The sequence below is a fragment of the Argiope bruennichi genome, chromosome 2 (genome assembly GCF_947563725.1).
Source record: "Argiope bruennichi chromosome 2, qqArgBrue1.1, whole genome shotgun sequence".
Classification (NCBI taxonomy): Eukaryota; Metazoa; Arthropoda; class Arachnida; order Araneae; family Araneidae; genus Argiope; species Argiope bruennichi.
Window position 1 is genome coordinate 140,716,857 of NC_079152.1, and position 5,239 is coordinate 140,722,095.

Consider the following 5,239-nt stretch of genomic DNA (forward strand, 5'->3'; position numbering starts at 1 on the left):
AATACATATGTTAAGTCTTTTAAATTTTAAATGCAAGTCATACAGTTTTAATGAGAACCTTGTGCTTGAATACATTTTGAAAGATCTTCAAACCTCGGTTGAATGCTTGTCAAGGAACACCTTATATCTATTTCAGGATTTCTCCATTTAGTTCTCACCGCTATTATCATCACACGTACTTTTTTTGCTCTCGCTTTTTAATCAGCTGATATTTTTTGATCTTGTTAATCGCATTCATTTTCGATTGTTGATATTTATTCAAGTCGTCATTTCTAAAATGTCTGAAATTTGGTGTATTACTAACTTTTTTGGTTCGACTCAGCGCGACCCAATTTTGGGTCGCGACCCATAGGTTAAGAACCGAGTCTAACGAACCGAGACCGAGAAGTTAAGAACCGAGTTAGAGTCTAACATAATCAATTTATGTTGCCTGTTAAAAAAAAGAATAAAAATTCTATTTTTTTTCTTTTATATCCATAGTTTAAAATCATTTAAATGTATGTGGTGTAAAGAATAAAAGCTTGAATAAAACCAATTAGAAATAATAAAGGAATAAAAAATTTAATGGCAACATTGTGAAACAAAGCTTAAAAATTAATTTAAAAATTTCTCGAATGTGTTTATTAGTTCTTAATATGTTTTAAATGGCCCTCGCTATTCCGGAGCTTTTGTTAATTTGATGGTTCTTTGGTTTGATGTCGACCACATTATTGAGATTATACTGTATTAAAAAAATATTGTGATAAAAAAAACACCATTATGCCAGGTATGGGTACATTTATTAATCAACTAAAAGCGAATCATCGCCAAAAAATATCAAAAAAGATACCATGATATTCTATTGACTATGTTCGTTAATGACATGAGGTCAAACCTAAAGTTTGCCAATGGCATGCAGTTAATATACAAGTGCCGAAGAATACTTTTAAAAAAACTAATAATAAATATTCTTTTGTTCCAATTAATACATGTAATTGAAGTATTTAAATGCACATAAGATAAAATCTTAGTTTCAATATTAATTAAGAAAAATAGGCAATTTTTAACTTCCAATGTGAATGAAAAATCAAACGATAAATTCGTACTTTATATCATAAAATATTATTGTTTGCATTTAATTGAAAGAAAGATATTTGCAAAAGGTAGTTCATTTCTTCAAATACGTTTGAAACACAGATAATGCAGTTCCTGCTGACTAATACAAGCTTTTGGCGCTTACTAAAAACTTCAAAGCTTTATAATAATATGACTTGATAGCAAACCTAGATTTGTATAGTGTTTGTATAATATCTATACTTTTTTATTATTTATTTTGCAATAAATACTGAATTGTTCAATAGCAATATAAACACTACCTATGGTTGCTTCAGTATGCAATAATACATTTTTGTTTTATCGTATACGAAGTATAGAGATGATATTGTAATAGTGAAAAAACTTAAATTTGAGATTTTAATGAAACTCTTCGTATCGGACGTTCTGTCTGATAAACTATTTGGCATTATGGCCGTCTATCTATAACAGAGATAACTCGGAAACCCTTTGAGGTAGGCAAAAGAAATTTCATATACCGTCTTTTAAACAAATTTCTAGGGTTCTATCCAACATTGATCAAACTCAGTTCAGAAAAAATTTATTTATCCGACTGCCTGAGTACAAATGAACTCATTAATTAAAATCTAAAAGATCTATACAAATAAAATTTGGTACACAGGTTTAGCCTCTAAAATAGAGATTCATATCAAATTTTAAATCATATCAGTTAAGCGGTTGACCATCTGTCGGCCCATATTTTCTCATGCATGGAAAAGCGATGACTCATAAACGTAATGACTTAAATCAATCAAAATCAATATCTGACCTTTTTGACAACTAATGAAGTTTCATGCGAAAATGTAGTGTGAAACGGTCTGAAAAAAAATGTCAAAAACACGGATTCTCAAAACCAGATTCAGTAAAAGTGCTAGATTCCTGTCAAAAACCTACATTTGCAACTATCACCAGATGTATAATATGTAACTATATTGCATAGCGTTGGTAAAAGCCTATTTATAATATATTTATAATCCAGTATAATACCATCATAATGTATTAGTAAAAAAAGAAGCCTCAATATCCATTTTACAGGATACTATCTGCACGTTGATGAGTCATGATGATTTAGGGAATAAGATACGAATTTTTAAGGTCTTGTGCAGGTAGTAGCCAGTGCAAGACTGTCCATGCCTCATAGTTAAGAGGTTAATCACAAAACGGCAGTGTTGCTTGATAGAAGGATGTAATTCTGATCAAATAAAGTCTATGATAGCCTTGACTTCAGATATCGGCTTCGAGGCATAAGGTTAAATAACCGAGAGCCCTTCGGCTAATATGATCTCCCGGCATATGAACCGAGTTCAAATTAAATCTGATTCTGTGAGTCAGATATCCTCTCATTGGCAGGATGCGAAGGTTTAGAGAGGTATGATAGTTCAGATGCCGTACTCTTATTTAGCCGTGGTTCAAAATTATTCAATCCATACCTTAAACGTCCTTGATTTGCTTTAAAATGTGATACCATGAAATTAAATGCTACGGGGGTGCCTTGTACCATCTATAAGTTCGAGACCCGAATCTAGTGTCTAACTTCTATATCTAGGTGGTATAGTCTTTGTGTTGCTTCAAAATGGGATTTTAATATTTTTAAATTAAGCTTATAAAGTTAACTCATTTCAATATGAGTATACGTGCTCTTTTAGAGTTTGAAGTGAAAAGAGTATTTTCAAAATTCCTTTATCTAAACCCTTAACTTTGTATTTAGTATTTTGTTTATTTTTATGTAGTATTTTTTTTTTTAGTTTTCACTAAACAAAGCTTTTATATTCATTAAAATATATGTCTAATAACCTTTTATAAGGAAGAAACTATAGTGATAAATTCAAAACTTAAACATGGCTCCTAATGATAAACGGCTCCCAATCGAGATTCATGAAACAGAAGGAAAATATATTCATGAAATTGAATACAATTTTACCTTAGAAAACTACCTTAACAGAGATCCATTTGTTTTCCAGCAAAACTACAAATCAAAGTGCCATAAGTTGCGAACTAAATGGAAGATTTTGATGGAATTTGAAAAGATGGATGCCGTCGACAATGTATCTTGTCTTTTAAATGTAAAAAGAATGGATAACCAAGCCGGATCAGTCAATGTAAGTTACAGTATGATTCTTCTAAATGACTCCTTTCATTCTTTGGGTGAGACAATCAAGTCTTCGACGACTGGCGTACAACGTGGTCAGGAAATACACAGGGATTTTAAACCATTGGTAGCCACTGAAGATCTGTGCCGCCTAAGCAATGGGAAAGTAAATGTCATATTCTGTTTAGGAATCTCCGGTTGCCATCCAAGGAGAAAACACCAACTTGCAACAACTGCTAGTTATGGTCCGAGTATCGTTCTATTTTCCAAAATATAACCAGAGTTCTGCTTCTATATTTCAATTATTGATGCTACAGTCATTTATCAACTGTGGGTTTCATCTGAAATGTGAATAATATCTAAATCAAAACTGAAAAGAGGATTTTCAGTGCTTTGTTTAAGTATTATTAAATGCCAACTTAAAAGGAAGCAAAGTTGCAATTATTTCTAGTGAATCAACGAGCTGGATATTCTATTCAAACATGTAAACTCTTTGGTATTATAAAAGGTAATTTTTAGAATATTGATCCAATTTAATATTTCTTTATCTATTATTCTTACGCTGTCTCCAAATATTACAGATTTAGTTTGAAAATGAACGTGAAAGAAATAACCTATATCTTTAAGTTAAAATTGAAAATCTATTTCTGGCATTTGCTATATATTCTGCATGGTATGCTTCCAAACTCAATGGCTCTTATAAATAAGTCGGCACTTGTATATGTATTTTACCGTATGTATTTTTGTATGTATTTTACCATTTTTATTTGTCAAAAATAAAATTTCAACTAAAAACTAAAAACTAAATTTATTAGAATAACTTACGTACATTGTGCACAAACTTAAGAGGATATTTTAAAATAAATAAAAAGCAATCACAATTAAATGCCTCTTTTTTCATTGCTACGAATGCATTTTGAAATATCTTCTAATTTTTAGAGAGAGTTCTTTGGTAGAAATTCTCAAATTGGAAAAAAAATTATAAATGAATGAAAACTGCCATATATTGATTTCAATTGTGCAAATAATCAGTATGTAAAAATAATAAATGAACTTCAGAATAAGATTCATTTCATTTCAAAGCAGTTCTTTCATCGAGTGTATACTTGAAAAAAAAATATGTTCAGTATAAGGTGATAACATTTTCAATTTTATTGCAAAGTAATACATTTTTATTTAAAAATTCCTTTCCTTTTGACTTTTTTATATATTGTAATCTAAGCAAGTGATTCATAAAACTTCCTTAATTTCAATTCCTTAAATCCAATTTATGGGCTGTTAAATATCTAAAGATATTAATTGTTTAATTAAATGACTTTTTTTAATTGCATGCGGTTAAAAACCTTGAGGAATATTTGAGAGTTAATTTGAAATTGTAGAAAAGGATTCGACTGTATAATTGGACAGTTTTGTAATGAAATTTTATATGATGTAGAAATTGTATTGTTAATTTTTACAATAGATAAATATTTATATTTTTCTACTTTTCAATATCCGATAGCATTTTCGAAATATCAATTCTCATTTTATGCGAGTAACAAATGATTCTATATAAAATAAAATTGCGTAAATGAAGCTTTTTTAATTTTTTCTTCATGTGAAAGAACGCTAGTTAAATATTTAATTGTCGTTTTTCATGGACATTTTCTCTTTTTAGATAATGATATTGTATCTGAAAAATAATCTTCCATTATTTCGCGCTTATTCCTATGAACCTCTATCAGAAATATGAACCAAATGTGACCGATATCTTATTTTACTTCTTTATATGTAATGTTTACAAAAACATTATAATCGTCGAATAATCACATTAATAATAATTAAATAATATTATAATTACATATCATATTAATTATGTTGATCAATTTCATTACATTAATTATGCTAATATGCACAAAATTCTAATTAAAAAATTACATATTTCTCTTTCTACAAGCACACAAATTTTAATTAAAACAGTTTTTAAAAATCGTTTTTCTATTAAAATACTAAAAAGTCTATAAAACTAATTTTAATTATTTTCTCCTTCAATTAAATTCATTATTATAGGTATTACTG

At 28.8% G+C, this 5,239-nt stretch overlaps 1 protein-coding gene across 1 annotated transcript; it reads left to right on the plus strand.

The window, feature by feature from the left end:
* Nucleotides 1-2,378: 2,378 nt before the first annotated feature.
* Nucleotides 2,379-3,905, plus strand: LOC129961835 (uncharacterized). Its single transcript, XM_056075416.1, has 2 exons — nt 2,379-2,461; nt 3,054-3,905. The coding sequence occupies exons 1-2, from the start codon at nt 2,444-2,446 to the stop codon at nt 3,456-3,458; spliced, it is 423 nt and encodes a 140-aa protein (XP_055931391.1). The 5' UTR covers nt 2,379-2,443; the 3' UTR covers nt 3,459-3,905.
* The last annotated feature ends 1,334 nt before the right edge of the window (nt 3,906-5,239 follow it).